The 18,797-nt window shown below is 36.7% G+C and overlaps 1 protein-coding gene across 39 annotated transcripts in view; it reads left to right on the top strand.

The window, feature by feature from the left end:
• Positions 1-18,797, top strand: part of caskin1 (CASK interacting protein 1) — a 158,106-nt gene that overhangs the window by 71,125 nt on the left and 68,184 nt on the right. For all 39 annotated transcript variants that reach the window (XM_073944747.1, XM_073944742.1, XM_073944743.1 and 36 more), the window contains exon 2: positions 7,006-7,057. In XM_073944747.1, coding sequence (XP_073800848.1) covers positions 7,006-7,057 — 52 coding nt within the window. The remainder of the gene's footprint in view (positions 1-7,005; positions 7,058-18,797) is intronic.

The following is an 18,797-nucleotide window of genomic DNA, read 5'->3' as shown; positions in this document are numbered from 1 at the left end:
TAAGTGTGTATAGATGTTTACCAGTACTGGGTTGCAGCTGGAAGGGCATCCGCTGTGTAAAACATATGCTGAATAAGTTAGTGGTTCATTCCACTATGGCGACCCCTGATGAATAAAGGGACTAAGCTGAAGGAAAATTAATGAACATACAAAGTAGCTATTATTATTATATGCCTGAATAAAAAGATGTATAAAAGTGTTTTGATTAATTTTCAATAATCATGTATCAGTTTACCTGTGATTGCACCATTGATGTTGAAGATTCTACTCTTAAAAATGTTGTTCTAGCTCACAGATGTGCCATATAATCATAATAAATGATGTCTAATGATGAGTTAACCAGTTAACTAGGCATCAGACAGCCAACTAGTCATTTAGTGAGGCTGTTTTAGTGATATTTGCAAAACAGCAACAGAAGAATCATCAAATATTTGCAAATCTACTCCATTTTTTTAACAATAGTAATTACAAATCAGTTTTTTTATCACTAAATCAGCATATTAGAATAATTTCTGAAGTATATTGAGTTTTTTAAATTTTGAAAACAAACATTCATTTTACATTAAATCAAAATAAGTTTGTATTGATAATTTTACTTTTGTCTAGCTTTTCTAGGAAAAAATTGCTAATAACAGTTTACAAATTGGCAATTGAAACAGTTTTAAACATTCCATAGACATTATACCATTCCATTATATCATATTAAAGCACTTTACAACATAAAAAAAATAAATAAATTAGAAAAAAAAATTTAATACATATTTTTAGGGATTTTTCACCTTTTTATTGTAATCGGATTGTTGGAGACAGACATGAAAGCATTAGGAGCAGAGGTAGGGGAAGGATCGGCATAGGACCTCGAGCCGGGAATCGAACTCGGGTCGCCATAAGCACTCAGGTCGCACTTAGCCGTTAGGCTATTGGTCCCAAATAAAATCGTAAAATTAAAATAGTTTTATTTACAGCTCTGCTTGATGTCTAGTAGGCCCCTAACTGACTGCTGAAAACATTCTGTACTGCCACAATAACAAACAAAAAAAAGGTGGACCAGGGTTCTGAGTATACCTGTCTATATTTTGTGTTGACAACAGTCTATAAGTGTACACTATTAGTTGTTTTCATGCCATGGTCTTTTTTAGCCTATGTTTAGAGGATGCTTTATGGCTGCAAGAGAAAAACGGTTGCCACTGATGCATCAGAAGAGCTTTTCTTGTCTGCAAATGGATATTTCAGAATTTTTCTCAGACCCTTTGAAAAGCTTTCACATTACCGACATGTTTGCTGCATTTATTTGGCACTTATATTTTAAGCTGGTTGCTATTTGTTATGTTATTGTTTGGTAAAAATGTATTCTCTCTTCATGTATTCTACCAAAATTGCTTTCAGTGATATTTAGTGCATCCCTTCGTTATTGTTATTTACTTGAAGGCAAAGTAAATGTCTATTTCTCATATTTTAAAACGCAAAATAGACATCAATAGTAGGCTGTCTTATTGATGTCAACAACTGAATAATTGATCAAATGTGAAAATAGAGTTGCTATTCTTAGCAAAATCCATACGTCTGTTCTTTTCACATTGTGTTTATTAGGGTCAGTGCCAACATACATTACTTTTCCTCTGAATGTCTGATTTCAGAGGCCAAAAGGTTGAAAACAGTCCATCTGAGAGCAAGAACACAAAAGCAGCAGCTCACTATAGATAGAAATTCTGCTCTGTTACCTTTGTGACTTGAAATAGAAGTTCCCACACATTTCCCCATGAACATAGGCAGCCATTTACTCCATCCCTGTGTTTTCTGAATATCAGTTCTCTCACTGAGCTCTGGTTGGAGACATCAGACCAGGACTGAGAGGCGAAGGAGTTAAAAACGCCACAGAAAAAGACACACAGATGTTCTCTGTCACATTGAGCGGCAGCTGCCGTGAACGGCTCTGTATTCAGGCTGACTGATGGTGATGGCTTCGAGCAGCTCCACTACAGATGGAGTACAAACCTCATATGACACTTTCTGATCTGCTTCCAAACTCCACCACTTGTATTATAGTACAAATAGAAGTCGTTTTTCAGGTGTTAAGGAATTCATTACCTTCAGACAGTTAAAATCACAAACACACCTAAGGTGTGATATTTGGTTCTAGTTTTGCTGCCAGAGATTAACTTAAAGCTTGAGTGTTCATTTCTGTTAGATCAATTGTAATCGCACAAACCAGGATTGTTTTGTTTCTACAGTAGAAACCAGGGCAGGAGTGCCCAAACTCGATCTCGGAGGGCAAGACAGTGTCCTGCAAAGTTTAGCTCCAACTTGCTTCAACAAACCTGCCAGGAAGTTTCTTGAATGCTAGTTAGAACTAGATTAGCTTATTCAGGTGTGTCTGCTAAACAGGCTTATTCAGGTGTTGGAGCTAAACTCTGCAGGACACCAGCCCTCCAGGGCCGAGTTTGGGCACTCCTCATAGTATAGACCAGACCAATGTTGATTGATCAAATAGTTCCTGTCTCAAATAGACACCAGTGCTGGAGCCATTGTGGCTGTGTTGAGTATGTTTTGATAGTTTTTGGGCAGTCAGGCTAATGCTATGTTGTGATTGTTGACTTTATAGTGCATTCAAGTCCTGTCAGAAAGATTGTATTTATGAGTTGAACGCACATGAATGTCACTGCAAATCAAAATTACGAGTGGAATTTTTGGGACTTTCCGAGTTTAAGATTTCTTAGTGGGATAAAACTTTGGACACAGTGAATGCAGCATTTGTATGTTATGAATTATAAATATAATAATCATAATAGTATTTACCACCCATATTAGTGTGCAGATCACTTATGGTACTATATATTTGAGACATTCTACCAAAAATGTACATTATCTCTCCCTGAAATAAAAACATAAATACAGTGAATAAAGCGTTTTTCATCTCAAAAAGTTCTAAAATGAACTGATGGTTGATTTCTGTGAGTTGTTCTTTAAAGGACTGTGACATTCATTTGGTTCAGATTTTCAGGTATTCCGATTTTTGTTCTTTATTAAAAACACTTTACAAGTTTACAAAACCTGTCATTGTCCTTGTCTTCAGCCTAATTGAACCCACAGCCTTAATAATTTTGTTACGCTAAAAACGGTTATTTAAAAAAAAGAAAAACTTCATAAATAGCATTCACATCAATTGATTAAAAATGTGAAATAATAGATACATACTACAAATATATAAAACAAATACATTTACAATTGTCCCCATGTGCCTGTCAGTCCTGTCACATTTGCAATTAATTTAACATAAAATACATGCAATACATGTTTAAGGCTATGACTCATTTAATGGAGAAGAAGCTGACCATGATCAAGGATGTGTTTGATCATTGAATTGTATGATTGGATGCTGTTTGATTTTTTTGAGGATGAAGGTCAGGCCCTGTCACATTTTTTAAAATGTGAAAATGTGTTTCTTATAGAAAGTCCCATATTTATAGAGATTTTACCTACAGTATTATCCTATGTTGAAAACATTAAAAAAATCCATCAGAAGTGCGATTGTTCATCATTCATTCATTTTCCTGTCGGCTTAGTCCCTTTATTAATCCAGGGTCACCACAGCAGAATAAACTTATCCACCAACTTATCCGCCAACTTATCCAGCACGTAACAAGTGCATTTGTTATTAATAATTTGAGTTTGTAGAATTGTTTAATCTTGAAAAACAATACTTTTCATCTTGCACCAACCAAACTGTCTTGAAGTGACAGAATTTCTCAAGACATTTTCATAATTTTAGACTCTTTGCATTGATTTGTAAAACTGTTACAATGTTACAATTTCTTTTTAGTTCGATTAGCTTTCACAAAGCAATATTTCTACAATACATTGACCAGCATTTGTCATGTTCAAATAAACTGTAATATTATTGGTCCTTTCATATCACATTATAAAAGGCATTTCCAAGGGACTATGTTTAGGCTGTTTTGGTAACGATTAAGTTTAAGTAACAATTTACACTATTTATTATGGCCTAAGATATGAACTGTTGATTAGCACTCATAAAGAATGATCTTATTCTACATCCCCAATCTGACCCAGTGCATAAACCCAATCACTACTTTACTAACTATTAATATATTGAGCAAAAAGTCTTTATTGTACTTTAAAATAAAGTAAAATAAAGTGTGACTGTTTTTTGGTACTGCAGGTGTTGTTTCACTTCACCGGTTTATACAAGCTAGAATTAAGGTGGCTTCTGTGATTTTATGTGCTTATAGTTACTGAAAGATTTTCTACCAACCAACTTTCAGTTAAACAAATCACTTCATATTTGCTCTAGGTTAACCCGCTTAAAAGTATAGATATTTGTCATGCAATGTACAGTACATATAGTGATAGCTCATCATACATTGTGATGAAACATCCCAATAAGCAAATACTCTAGATAGATAGAATATATAATCGGTATGAATTTATAAAGCTAATAGTGAACAAATGGCTCTTATTTTGTGTCTGATTTAGTCCAATAGACACTGCTTTTGAGCACCAATGCATGATTTGGCAGGTTTCCTCCTCTAAATCTGCATCCTGGTCCCCTGGTGGCGCTGTGGGTGAAGCACGAGTGATTAATGGATGGCAGAAAATCCGACACCAGTCCGCTGTTAGGGGAAAAGATGGAGTGAACGGCCCCTAGAGATAGGCACAACATTCCTCCTTATGTCTGCTGGGAAAGAGAACTGTGTGCCATCCACTTGAATGCAGCTCCACATGAATGCAGACTAAAAATGCTCTTCGAGTATAACCTCAAATGACTGTAAACGTATGTGTTTTTCTGTCTGTGACAGGGATTTATGGGTATCCTGACAGTACTGAACAATAGTTCTGTAGAAGAATGATTATCTCGTTGTAGCTCCTCTTTAATTAGTACTGCCAAACAATGAAGATTATCCAATATTTATGTAAAAGTATACATTTAAACATTGATTATGTGGCAAAACTAGTGCTTTCTTCTGCCGTTTTTTCAGCTGGAAGGCAATTTAGAGGGTACATTACATGACACAATGTTCAGCTAAAAATGGAAAACAATTGTTTATATGACAGTGGTCTGAAAGGTTTTTTTTTTTTTTAAAGGTTTTGTTCTCTTTTATTGAGATCTTATACATATGCATGCCAATATACACATACATGCACATTTACACAAATAAATAAAGACATAAAAGGACATAAAATGCATTGAAACTGCAATAATATAAGCTATGGTCACACTGAACGCCAAAAGTTCTGCTTTAATGATTGCCAATCTTCAAAGCTTTGGTGCATAGATTTAAGCTTGCTCTCATTTTAAAGAAGAAAGATTTCATATTCTAGCTGAATTGAAACAAAGTTTTAAAACGATTAACAAAACAAGGGTTTTTTAATAAGTTTTTGAAAACAATAAAACAATACATGTATTCATTCATTCATTTTCTTTTCTGTTTAGTCCCTTTATTAATCTGGGGTCGCCACAGTGGAATGAACCGCCAACTTATCCACCACGTTTTTACACAGCGGATGCCCTTCCAGCCGCAACCCATCTCTGGGAAACATCCACACACACTCATTCACACGCATACACTACGGACAATTTAGCCTACCCAATACACCTGTGCCGCATGTCTTTGGATTGTGGGGGAAACCGGAGCACCCGAAGGAAACCCACGCAAATGCAGGGAGAACATGCAAACTCCACACAGAAACGCAAACTGACCCAGCCAAGGCTCAAACCAGCGACCTTCTTGCTGTGAGGCCACAGCACTACCTACTGCGCCACTGCGTCACCACAATACATGTATATGTTATTATATTACATATAATATGTATTTTACAAAACCTGTTATAGCCTAAAATTACAGAAAAATCTAAGCTAAATATCTAAGCAAATTATAATATAAAATATATTTCAAAATTGAAAAAAAAAAATCTGTAAGATTTTGTTTGGATGCAGTTTCAAACATCACAACCAGATGACATACTGTGCAGTTTCAATTGATAATCATATTAGAGTGCTCCTTTTATTTATATGTTTTCAGAAATATGCCATATTTTTTGATATTATTTGTAAAGTAGAAATCAATTACTTTGGTAGTATGAGGTGCGGGGTGGTAATTTGAATTGAAATTAGCCTCTAAAACACATGTGGATTGCTGTAGCGAAGTAATGCTTTACAACTCTGAATGGTGTTCTTGTCTTTCCTCTAACTTATATTTGGTGATGATGTCTCTGGGTGTCACCATTCATAATTAAAGCGCACCTTTTCTCTTATAATGTCTAATTGATCATCGTCATAAATTAAAATTATGACATGTGACAGCTGAGCGGAATCCCAAAAAATAAACCGGAGAACTCTGAACAATGTGAGGAGAGTTTACTCGCACATGAGTTGTTTTAACAATTTTGGTCCATTCAAAAACTTTGCAGTGTGAAATTGAACACAACATTGAAAGCAACATTTTAACTATTTTAATCTCTGTTTTGGAAAAAAAAGTCGATCTACTAGTGTGACAGCACATATATTTTTTTAAGGCAAGATACAAAAAACAAACCCGAAAACTGTATAGCCTGCATGCAGATACTCTAAAATAATCTTTCATTGGATTTGCTACATTTTTTAAGGTAACTGGTTGCAAACAATTTATATGGGCTGAATTTAAACACACAAACTTAAATTTAATAAATTCAACCTTGTTTTTTTTATTCTACCCATATAAATTGTTTGCAACCAATTACCTTAGAAAAATGTAATAAATACAAAGAATATTTTTCTAAGTGTACATATTAATTTTTTACAAAGTAACATCACCAAATAAATTCCTGGCTTGTTTAAAACACATTTCAGTCAGTTTCACAGATGTGTGTGAACAATGTTCTTTTTGACTTTAGCTACAGGAACTGTATGGAATGTCCCAGCATATGATAACATATTGTAAAATGTACTTTCTCCTGCAGTGGCTTTTTAGTCATACTTCTCCATATTTTCTTCTCTTCTCTTTTTAGAGTTGCTGGGCTCGGCCAAGAGGGTGAATGTCAACTTCCAGGACACTGATGGGTGAGTGGGACATATAAGGACTTTTACGGCTCCATGTGGCAGACTCTTGTAAACATGATCGTTCCTGACTGACTGCCAAATATATTCTGGATCTGCTAGAGCTTATACGCACTTGCTGGTTTAGAAAAACTTTTCTTTTATCCAGCCATCTTTCCTAGTCATCTTTTTTCAGTTTATCCAGTTTACCTTTATTTCACGTCATTGCGGTTTTAGTTTGAACATTCTGTGCTTTTATATTTTAAAAACAAAGTTATCACAATCACACTCTTCACACCAAATATTAAAGGGCACCTTTGATGGAAACCAACTTTTGTAAGCAGGTTGGGCAGAACTGTGTGTAGGTATAGTGTGTCCACAGTCATATTGGAGTGATAGAAACACAATAAGTTTCTTTTTTTAAATTTCATAACGTTAAAACAGGATCCACATCCCTCCTATTTTGAGGCCCACCGCAACGTGATGTAGGAGTGCTGTTTCCACGTCCACTGACTTGATTGACAGACGCGTATTAACATGTCTCAATAGAATGGCATATAATCATACCCACAAGACAGGACATGTGCAAAGCGACTGGGATTAAAAGATCTCAGCTCTCTGTGATTAGCAGCACCTCAAGAATGAGTTTTACCAGTATAAAACGTTTTTAAAACAGTGCATGTTTGTAATAAAGACAGTATTATTGCTATGTAATTGCTATGTAATATGCAAAGCTAAATCTGTGTGTTTTCATGCGTGCCCATGTGCAAACTTTATAATGACATTGTGTGAGACTCACGTTGCAGAAAGGCTTGAATTAACTTAACAACAAACTCATCAAAAAACAGTTGGGAAAGTTCTTACTGTACTAAAAGAGATCTGCTTCATTCTTGTCTGTCACTGTGCTGTTTATCTACAAGAAGGCTACACGCACATGGGAACGGTGGGCAGGGAGAATAGCTCATTTGCATTAAAGGCACAGGCAACAAAAACAGCTACAGTGTCCAAACAGCTAAAATTCTCAGAGATTTAAAAAAGTATAATAAATAATCTGATTGAGCTGCAACTTTACAGACACATTCTGGAGACACAAAATACTTATATTAAATCTTGAAAAAGGGGTAAAGTAGGTGCCCTTTAAAAGACAATTGTTACTTTTAAATTGTATCACTCAAAAGAAAGTATACAAATTAATAATCCTTAGTCAGAAGATTCTTGTATTTAAAAATGGATTACAATAATGAGAGATTAAAAATAAATATTCATTTAGCATTATTGATGTTAAAAACTTAAATTTAAGATCTAAACCATCGAAAAATCTGATTCAATATAATGCTAAAATATCTAAATGAAACAAAAACAAAAGGCCTACAATTTTGGTTTTAAATAATAATCATTGGATCTGATTTAGTGGGAAATATCTCTAAAGCATGGGTGCCCAAACTTTTTCTTATGAAGAGCCAAAAAACAAACTTGATTGAGGCCAGTGGGGCAGAGGTAAATATAGTCGCCTAATTTATTAATTTATTTAATAATATTTAAAAATGACTAGAAAACATTGCTTATATTAACTAATATGGTATTTTTTTCACATTTAATAATGAGCTTATTGTAAAAGCAAAACAACCAAATTTATCACAGATACACTAGTTTTTGCCTTGATATGCTCACTGATGTCTTCTGCATAGTCCTCTGTGTGAGAGGATTCACATTTAAAAGAAAAAAAAAAGCAGATTTATTTGCCAAATTTAATTGAAACATTTAATTGTTCAGTTTTTGTCGCTAAAAAGGTTACGTAAAATTAGAAATGACTTTTTGAAAGGCAATTGTCCCAACCCTCTCTATCATTCTTACTCTACTCTCAGATGAGATGGTTGGCCAAATCAAAGGTTACAATAGACTAACTTTTGCCCGCAGGCCCTACTTTGGGCATCTCTGCTCTAAAGTTATGCTAAAGAAAAAGGTATACTACACTCAAAGCTAGTGATAGAGAGCCCAATTTTTCATAGTATACATTTCATGTGGCGTAGCTGTCTGTGGTACTGTACACACTGCATACATTATTACTGAATGTCGATGGCTGGTGAAGTCTAACTAGATTATGAGAGTATGAAAAGTATATTTGCTCTTATCCAAATTGGTCCTGCCACATTCAATAACTCCACCCTTGATGTCTGTTCCCTTTGATTCAGTTTATTTCTGAGGCAGAGAGCATTGTGTTATTTGTGGCAGTGTGTTATTTGTGTCATCGTCAAAGAGAGATGAATCAGCCATTTGTTGGGCTGCTTTGTTCCATCTTTTTTTGTGTATATAAATGTATAAAGCATTGCTGTATATATCAGTTTTTAACCATGTACTCTATTGTAGATTTACCTGACTACAGCACAACTGAAAAGAAGACTCAGTTGAGATGTACAGTAGAGCAAATGGTGGTTTGTGGTTTGGCACAGAGCTGAAAGCCACCTGCGTTAAAGCACCAATGTTTTCTAGTGCTGCATGGTCAGTTATTTCTGTTGACGCAGCTGAATAAAACAATGGCATAAAACAGGGATTCAATACTAGTGGAGCTAGTCAAACCGAGATAAAAAAAATCTGTGAATTTTTTTCATATATCATCATGTTAGATACACATGAAAAACAATGTGACTTTTATAAAACATATGAGCCTTTAGTTCTTTTTTTTTTATGAATTATTCAGTCTTGAGACAATGCTTTGATTCAGATTCACTCTTCACTGAATTATTGTCTTTATCTGTCTTTTATATTGTTGGCAAACTGGAAATTTGACAAATGTTAAGAATAACTGGAGTAAGTACAGTACTATTGAAATTATTGAAATATAATTAGGCATTAAAATAACTGTGCTCTATGAATATGAATATATGAATATCAGCATACATTATTTATGTGATGTCATATTACGCTGGTTTCAGTGGCTCACAATTCTTTAGAAATCACTCAAATATGCTATTATAAATAAAATATACATCTCTGTAAAATATTAAGAGACCACTTCAAGGTTATTGTCAGTTCTCTGAATATTACTGAATTTTAACTCGAATAAATAGGAATGCAACCTTTAAACAATTTAAAGCACAGTATATGTTGTAAAAAGATGCAACCTTAAAAAGGACAAAATGGTCAAGCATACCATTTTTGCTCTCAGTGTTACTTGCTAAAGTTTAGTTTAGATGTCTGAAATCTTTCTCAAGTAGTTCTCAAATTATAAAAACACCATCACACACTGTAAAAATGCTGGGTTCCACATGATCGATTTGTGTTGGGACAACATAAAGGAATCAAGTTTTTTTTAGATTTATTTAAGTTGTCCCCCAAAACTCAAAAATTGTGTTTATTTTCCAGCTCAATTTAAACAAGTAATTTAAACAACATTTTATTTATGCAGGTACATACTGTACGTACAACATCCACATGTAATTTAACAATGTTTTGAGTGTTAAAGGTAAATTTTGTCGCAAAATTGAAACCACTGATGGAGGGCATGACGAATCCACAATTCAGTTTGGCAACGCTTGACATCACCCATTCAAGTGAATGGGAAGCGTTGACTCTCACACCCCTTGTGAATGGCCTAAATGTATCATTTTCTGTATTATTTTTTTTTGGCTTGAACCAGACAAAGCAAAAGAGCTTAATCCTCCTGTCATCTTTTGTATACTCCATTCACCCTCTGGGTAAAATTTACCCACCTTCACTAAACCTCTACTACTCTACAATTAATTTCAATCCTCATGTCTACTTTGCATGAAGAAACAACTTCATCTTAATCACAAACTCTGTGAATGTTTAGGTTTTTCTTCATCAGTGTGGAGTTTTACATCAGTGTTTAATCAGTGGGCAACACTCATTTTTGACTAAAAGAAGGGTATGCCTTCTAATGCTAAATGTAGCTGCATAAGTATAAAAACTTTTAGGCTGGAAAGTACTCATAAAATTTAAAGGTCACCTATTTTACCTCCTTTACAAGATGTAAGATAAGTCTTTGGTGTCTCCAGAATGTGTCTGTAAAGTTGCAGCACAAAATACTTATCAGATAATTTATTATAGTCTCCAGAATCTATCCATTTTAGTGTCTAAATACATTGTAGCTGTTTTTGTAGCCTGTGGCTTTAAATCCAAATGAACTGTTTCTGCCTGCCCATCGTTCACATGTGCACGTCTGCATCTCATCATGCTTTATGTCAGATAAACAGCACAGTGACAGAGACAGACTCGGATGAAGCTGAAATACAGCTTATTAGTCAAAAAACAAACAAACAAGTAAGTTTATTTAATGTATTTGTGGTGGAGTTTATTCAAGCCTTTCTGAAATGATGAGTTCCACACAAATGCCATTTGCAGTAAACACACACATATATTAACGTTTACTGACACCATTCAGCCATGGTGATTATAGTGGTAAAGAATTGCATAGCAATTTTACTGTCTTTATTACAAACATGCACTGTTTAAAAAAAAAAAAAAAACGTTTTAAACTAAATAAACTTATAAAAATCACAGAGAGTTGGAACAGATATTTTAATCTCAGTTTATTTGCAAAAAAAGTTATGTGGACATTATTATAGACTGTGTACATGTTATAATAGAAACATGGCACCTGTCAAACAATTCGGTCTGCGGGAAAAATCACATTCCTATGTCTTGTTGCGCTGGGCTTCAAAATCACTGGCATTTGGATCCTATTTTAATAGGATCCAATTATTAATTGGATCCTATCTTGGCATTTGGATTCTAGCACTCCATTATGGCAGTAGACACACTATACCTACACACAGATCTGTTCAAACAGCTTACAAAAGTTGATTTTCATCATAGGTGCCCTTTAAATCAGCAGATTCTTATTGTGTGTGTGTGCTTGTGTTTGGGCGTGTTTTCAGTATTCGCCCTATATTCAATGACACAACAGCAGAATTTTACAGAATTTGCACCTCACACATGGTAAAAACACTGACGGTGGACGGGCAGGCTGCCACAAACACTCACGCATTCTCACATGTGCAGACGGACAGGCAAAGACACACTGACGCACTCTCACACATATGCAGTCAGGTGCAAATACACAAACATCATCTAACAAAACTAGTCAAAGGCAGTCTTAACCCAATCAAAACAGCACACCCACTAGTCATGCTAACTTAGATGACCCAAAATACAGCAGGGGCTGTCCTGCTTTGAGCCCACTAATCCATAGATCAAAGCCTGTTTTATTTTGCTGTGGTCTGTCAAGCTGTGAAACGGGCAGAATAATTAAAGAATTTCTTCTATTGATCACTGTCACCGTACAACGGCTGCATTCATCATTGCCGATCTGCTTCATGGGCTTTAAGGAAATGAAGGCTGTAAGTCTAAACTGATGGATACCTCCATTCAGACCCAATTCTCATATACGGCGTGTTTATTTACACATGCAGCCTTGCTCAGGCCGAGCTCACTTATGAATCAGCAAGATGCATGTATTAATTCCTTCTCCGTAGACTATTGCTTTCCACACAGAGATGAAGTTATGTTGTTTGTTGAGTGGAGAATAGAGCGGTGCTGAAAAAATGGAGTGCAGGCTGCTGCTGGACTTTCTGGTTTGAGTTGAAACATCAGTTTGAGGAGTGGTGTTCTGTGAAGCTTTAAAATGACTTTATACCTTGAAATGGAATCAATAATGTCCTCCCTTACACTAGCTTTAATATTTTGCATCCAGTGGGATTATGAAAGTAATGAGTTAAATTTTACATGTATAAAAAAAACATATATTTTGTATATATATATATATATATATATATATATATATATATATATATATATATATATATATATATATATATATATATATATATATATTTATATATATATATATATTAGTGCTGTCAATCGATTAAAAAATTTTTACTAATTGATCGCACCTTTTTTTTTTAAATTAATCGCGATTTAAAATACTGAAACTTGTAATTTTGGCTATTCAAATGAAAAAAATTAATGTAAACGCAAGACAAAAACTATTTTAATTCAAAATATAATTGTTTATTAGAATTAAAATTCTAAATATAATTGTTTAGTAGAATTTTTGTTTAACTTGTAACACAGATTTCTTCATGTAAACAACATACCCACAATAAACAATCAAGATCCTGGCTTGACAGCCATATTAATTAAAGAAATTAAAACACAGGCATGTTAATGACATTTAAATTTCAAAACAATCAATGCCAATAAAGAAAACATTGATTTCCATGTTGGATTCTAAGTGGACTGCAAAAAAATGCCAAAATACAGGAATTGCAGATATGGAAAATGAAAAATTATAATAATAAACTATAGAATACAAACTGTTGCACTCATTGTAAAGTTTTATTGCTGTGAGTTGAGAACATTAGTTATAGAGAAGAAACAATTTTGCTTAATCCTCCTTTACATTCATCCAGTTGCTAAGACTAGGAGTATCCCGCAAGTGCACAGAGACTCCCAAATGCCCGCAAATGAATGATAATTTCTCGCAAACCGGTCGTGCACACCCCATCTCCCCCGCATCCCTCCTAGCTCTTCAGGTAGCCTATGTCCCGCGCAACTCACCCCCACCGTCCTTAAGGTACGTCTCGCGTGCACACGCCCCTACTCATATACGTCGCTCACTCCACGCCTGACACCCCTCAACGGGCCTGACACAGACACACACACAACGCGCTGCAGACGTTTTGGCCCCAACGGCCTTCCATACTGATACGACTCCCCTTAGATTCAACACGCATGATCACGTTCATCAAATTTGCTTAAACTAAGCGTCCTAAAGTATTACTGTATTTCAAAAGGATTCTGACACAACAACGCGAAGCATACGCTTTCGTTGCGTTTAATGAGGAAACACGCTAAACTTGGAGGCTCATGCTGTCTTTGACAGCTCGCGACTCTCTGAGTACTTTCACTATACTTTTATTGCAAGCTTGCTTAATTATTTTTTTAAATTATTTTTTATTTATATTTATTTTTTAATTGTTATTATTATTTCTCACAGAGGATATGTTTGTTTAAAATTCATAATTTTTTTAGTTTTTTTGTTGTTGTTTTATTTACTAATATGTATGGTCTTGTTAAACACCAATAAAAATATATATTTAAAAAAATAAAAATGTACATGTATTAGCTAGAATCTTACATTGTTAACTGTTAATCTGTTTGTTAATTGTGTCAAACTGAATGGGGAGAGATGGTAAAAATAAACATTTAGAAAGCGATGTATTGTAATACTTTCAAAAATCATGATTTCTCTCTCTCTCTCTCTCTCTCTCGCTCTCTCTCTCTCTCTCTCTCTCTCTCTCCTCTTATCCGATGCCCAGAAAGTAATTAATTTTTAATTAATATTGGTAGCATTGTGTACACCATGATTTTATATAAAATTCACTTTAAGGTGTGATATGACTAAAAAGTGGTCATAAACAAATATTTTCCCAATTTAAATGAGTAGCGGCTTGAAATTCAAATTCTTACGTCACCACTAAACAAGCGGATAAAGCAATAGGATTGCCAAATTTGTCACCTTGAAATAAGGGACGAAACTGAATATTTCAAGCAACATATGTGGCCCTAGATCACAAGACCTTTTAAGTTGCAGGGGTATATTTTTGGTAAGAGCTGCTGGACTCTCTGGTCTGGGTTGAACTATTAGTTTGATGGCCAAAAATGCTTTGTATGGGTCAAAATTGGTATTTTTACCTTTTTATGCCAAAAATAATTAGAATAATAAGTAATTAGGTAATGTTCCATGAAGACATTTTGTAAATTTACATTTACATTTACATTTAGTCATTTAGCAGACGCTTTTATCCAAAGCGACTTACAAATGAGGACAAGGAAGCAATTTACACAACTAAGAGCAACAATGAATAAGTACTAAAGGCAAGTTTCAGGTCTGTAAAGTCTAAGAAGGGAAGTGTTAGTAGTTTTTTTTTTTTTTTTTTTTTTTTTTTTTTTTTTTGTTTTGTTTTGTACAGTTAGTGTGATATTCAAAGAGGCAATTGCAGATTAGGAAGTGAAGTGGAGACTAAATAGTTGAGTTTTTAGTCGTTTCTTGAAAATAGCGAGTGACTCTGCTGTTCTGATGCAGTTAGGGAGTTCATTCCACCAACTGGGCAGATTGAGCGTGAGCGTTCGCGAAAGTGATTTTTTCCCTCTTTGGGATGGAACCACGAGGCGACGTTCATTCACAGAACGCAAGTTTCTGGAGGGCACATAGATCTGCAGAAGTGAGTGCAGATAAGAAGGTGCTAGGCCAGAAGTAACTTTGTAGGCAAACATCAGAGTTTTGAATTTGATGCGAGCAGCAACTGGCAGCCAGTGCAAACGGACTAGCAGCGGAGTGACATGTGCTCGTTTAGGTTCATTGAAGACAACTCGTGCTGCTGCATTCTGGAGCAGTTGAAGAGGCTTGATAGAGTTAGCTGGAAGCCCAGCTAGTAGAGAGTTGCAGTAATCCAGTTTGGAGAGAACAAGAGCTTGAACACGGAGTTGAGCTGCATGTTCAGATAAGAAGGGTCGGATCTTTCTGATGTTATAGAGTGCAAATCTGCACGATCGAGCAGTTCTAGAAATGTGGTCAGAGAAGTTTAGTTGGTCATCAATCGTTACTCCAAGGCTTTTCACCATTTTGGATGCAGTAATGGTTGCCCCATCCATCTGGATTGAAAAGTTATGGTGTAGAGTCGGGTTGGCAGAAACTACAAGCATTTCCGTTTTTGCGAGGTTCAGCTGAAGATGATGATCTTTCATCCAGTGTGAAATATCCAACAGGCAGGCTGAGATACGAGCTGGAACCGAGGGATCATCAGGATGAAAAGAGAGGTATAGCTGGGTATCATCAGCATAGCAGTGGTAGGAGAATCCATGTCTCTGGATGACTGGTCCTAGAGAGGATGTGTAGATGGAGAAGAGAAGTGGCCCAAGAACAGAGCCTTGAGGTACCCCAGTGTTTAGATGCTGTAGGTTGGACACCTCTCCCCTCCAAGACACCCTGAATGACCTGTCAGAGAGGTAAGATCTGAACCATTGTATAACAGTGCCCGCAACGCCCAGTGACTCAAGCGTAGATAGCAGGATCTGGTGGTTGACAGTGTCAAAAGCAGCTGACAAGTCCAGCAAAATGAGGACTGATGATTTAGAGTCTGCTTTAGCCAGTCTGAGATCCTCCACGACCGAGAGCAGAGCAGTCTCAGTTGAGTGGCCTTTCTTAAAGCCGGATTGCTTGTTGTCCATGAGATTGTTTTGAGTAAGAAAGTCCAGGACTTGATTGAACACTACTTTCTCCAGAATCTTGGCCATGAATGGAAGCAGGGATACTGGTCTGTAGTTTTCAAGTAGCGTATGGTCCAGGTTGGGTTTCTTTAGCAGTGGGGTTACCCTAGCCTGCTTAAATGTAGTGGGGAATAAACCAGAGTCAAGAGATGTGTTAATTATGTGAGTCAGTGTTGGTATGACTGCAGGAGAGATGGCTTGCAAGAGATGAGAGGGAATGGGATCGAGTGGACAGGTGGTTGCATGGCTAGATAGCACAAGTTTGGACACCTCAGACTCAGAGAGCTGAGAAAAAGAGGTGAGTGTGTGTGGTGTTGGTGTTGTATCTTGCGTGTTTGTTGTAGGTGCAGCAAATTGAGCACTAATTTTTGCAGTTTTGGTGCAGAAGAATGTAGCAAAGTCATCAGTAGTAAGTGTGGAGGATGCGGGTGGAGGAGGAGGATAGAGGAGGGAGGAAAATGTTTTAAAAAGTAGGCGAGGATTAGTGGCATTGTTGATTTTCAGACGGTAATACGTCTGCTTTGCAGAAGTAACCTCAGCTGAGAAAGAGGACAGAAGAGTTTGGTATGTTAAGAGATGTGCAGGAATTTTAGTTTTCCGCCAAATTCTCTCCGCAGCCCGAAGTTTTGAGCGATGCTCACGGAGAGCATCCGAGAGCCAGGGTGCAGGAGGACTGGCACGGGCTGGCCTGGATGTAAGAGGACATAATCGGTCTAGACATGATGCTAGTGTGGAGCAGAGTGTATTAGTGGCACTGTTCGAATCAAGTGCAGTGAGTTTGCGAGATGGAGGAAGAGAGTCTGAAACAATGGTGGATAGTCTATTGGGTGAGAGAGATCGTAGGTTTCTGCGAAAGGTAACCAGTGTTGGAGTGTGTGGCGGCTCAGGAGTAATGTGGATGTTGAGAGACAGAAGGAAATGATCAGATATTTGTAGTGGAGTTACTATTGTTTGATCAGTGAAGCAGTGTCGTGTGTAAATAAGGTCTAGCTGATTACCTGATTTGTGGGTAGCAGAAGTAGGTGCTCTTTTTAGGTCAAACGAGGCAAGCAAAGTCTGAAAGTCTGCAGCTTGCGGTTTGTCAACGTAAATGTTGAAGTCACCTAGCACCAATAAGGGAGTGGCAAAATTAGAAAAAGATGAGAGAAGAACATCCAGTTCATCTAGGAAGTGACCTAATTTACCTGGTGGGCGGTAGATGACAACCACATTTATGTAGAAGGGGTGGATAATGGTGACTGCATGAAATTCAAAGGAGCTGATTGTTGGCAGGGACGGTATCAGAGTAAATTTCCATTCTTTGGAAATTAGTAGTCCAGTCCCACCCCCTCTCCCTGTATGACGAGGAGTGTGGGAAAAAGAGAAATTAGCAGAAAGAGTAGCATGTGTAGCAGTGTCCTCCGGCCTCAACCAGGTCTCAGTTAGAGCCATGAGATTATAGTCAGAATATGTAGCTATGGAGGTAATAAAATCAGCCTTGTTAACAGCTGATTGACAATTCCAGAGGCCCACGGAGAGAGAGAGTTGTGAAATAGTAGATACATGTATTGAACGAAGGTTGTGAGGATTACACCTGCAGCGTACCTCCCGTGTTTTGCGAGTGTTAGTAACAACAGGAATTAGAAAACACATAATAAAAGTGCACTGACAACAACAAAAAAAAAAAATAAGTGTAAAGTAAAACAATAAAGTAAAGTACTCAAGTGCTTTGTCGGTGTCTTTGCTCGGTGGAGTCGCGCAGGTAGAGTCGATGGTCTTTACCCTCGTCGGTCTTCACACGAGGCAGTCTTCACACGAGGCTGCCGCGACCGCTGCCGCGGTGAACTAGTTGTTTATATAACCCCAAAGCACTAGCTGATTGAATTCAGCTGGACACGCCTCGAGAGTCAAAACAAGGGCCGAAACTGAGGCGGACGACGCGAAACCGCGTCTGCGTTGGCTACACAAGCTCTTATAGTAACCAAGGAAACAGTGGCTAAAACAACTTCTAGTAGTATACACAACTTAAAGCAAGTTTAATTGTCCTACAACTTTACACAAACAGCTGGAAACAAGTCCTCAAACCATACACAACAACTGAAACAAATCTTAAATGTACTTACAGGCTGCTGGTCTAGATGCTGCTAAAGTGCTTCTCCTGCCGACTAATGCTAGCGTGCTCACTATATAGTGGTTACCTGGCGTTTGGACACGCCTCCCGAGTCAAAACAAGGGCCGAAACTGAGGCGGACGACGCGAAACCGCGTCTGCGTTGGCTACACAAGCTCTTATAGTAACCAAGGAAACAGTGGCTAAACAACTTCTAGTATTATACACAACTGAAAGCAAGTTTAAATGTCCTACAACTTTACACAAACAGCTGGAAACAAGTCCTCAAACCATACACAACAACTGAAACAAATCTTAAATGTACTTACAGGCTGCTGGTCTAGATGCTGCTAAAGTGCTTCTCCTGCCGACTAATGCTAGC

This window comes from Danio rerio, chromosome 3 (assembly GCF_049306965.1).
Source record: "Danio rerio strain Tuebingen ecotype United States chromosome 3, GRCz12tu, whole genome shotgun sequence".
NCBI lineage: Eukaryota > Metazoa > Chordata > Actinopteri > Cypriniformes > Danionidae > Danio > Danio rerio.
The sequence above is the reverse complement of the archived record's forward strand: the minus strand, read 5'-3'. Positions and strand labels throughout refer to the sequence as shown.